At 62.0% G+C, this 900-nt stretch overlaps 1 protein-coding gene across 1 annotated transcript; it reads right to left on the bottom strand.

The window, feature by feature from the left end:
• Positions 1-3: 3 nt before the first annotated feature.
• LOC102753666 (patr class I histocompatibility antigen, B-2 alpha chain-like) lies at positions 4-899 on the bottom strand (the record flags this gene model as incomplete). Its single annotated transcript, XM_006760804.1, has 2 exons — positions 4-77; positions 629-899. Coding segments are annotated over 2 exons (345 nt in total), but the record flags the coding sequence as incomplete, so codon positions are not given.
• Position 900: the final 1 nt, after the last annotated feature.

The following is a 900-nucleotide window of genomic DNA, read 5'->3' as shown; positions in this document are numbered from 1 at the left end:
GAAGCCCAGCGCCCAGCACCTCAGGGTGACCTCCCGGTCAGAGACGGGGTGGCGGGTCACGTGTGCCTTTGGAGGGTCTGAGGGGAGGGGAGAAAATGCAGGAACTTTTTATCTGCCATGGGACACTCCAGTAGCGCCCATGTGACCATCCTGAGAGTGGACAGACACCTGGGGTGGGGGAGGGAGCACACAGCCCACACACCAGCCAGGGCAGAGGCACCTGGAAGGACCTCCTAGTCTTTAGAAAGTTCTAGAATCAGAGAGACACAGCCCAGGGCAGGAAGCAGGTCTCTGGCAAAGGGATATGTGATCCTGACCTGGGTGGAGGCCACGTGACTCAGAAAAGCTGCGGTCAGGCCTCAGACACAGTGGCTGTGGATAGCGCAGGAGGTCTGCAGGGCCCATGAGAACCGCTAATGGGCTATTTCAGGGGGGTCTCCCTGCACCCCAGGAGAGTCGGCACCCCTAACTGTCCCTGAGAGGAGGGGGGTCCCTCTGGTACCTGAGCTGACATCCAGGGGACTCCTTCCCTGACCCAAGGAGGGGTGTCTGACACTGACCCCCTGTCCTGTTTCCTTGTAGGAATCCCTGCCCCGGGGAGAAGGGGCGGCCCCAGGGCCCCTGGTACCTGTGCGCTGCAGGGTCTCCTTCCCTTTTTCCAGGTACATGAGCAGCGACTCCACACACCAGCCCTCCAGGTAGCTCCTCACAGGCTCTGCCCAACCTTCCGCCTCCCACTTGCGCCTGGTGATCTGAGCCGCCATGTCGTCCCCGATCCAGGAGGTCAGGTCCTCCTTCAGGGCGAGGTAATCGGAGCCGTCATAGGCCCACTGACTGTACCCGCGGAGGAGGCGCCGGTCTGGTCCCACGTCGCAGCCGTACATGTCCTGGTAGGTGTGA

Source organism: Myotis davidii, unplaced genomic scaffold (genome assembly GCF_000327345.1).
Source record: "Myotis davidii unplaced genomic scaffold, ASM32734v1 scaffold15837, whole genome shotgun sequence".
NCBI lineage: Eukaryota > Metazoa > Chordata > Mammalia > Chiroptera > Vespertilionidae > Myotis > Myotis davidii.
The sequence above is the reverse complement of the archived record's forward strand: the minus strand, read 5'-3'. Positions and strand labels throughout refer to the sequence as shown.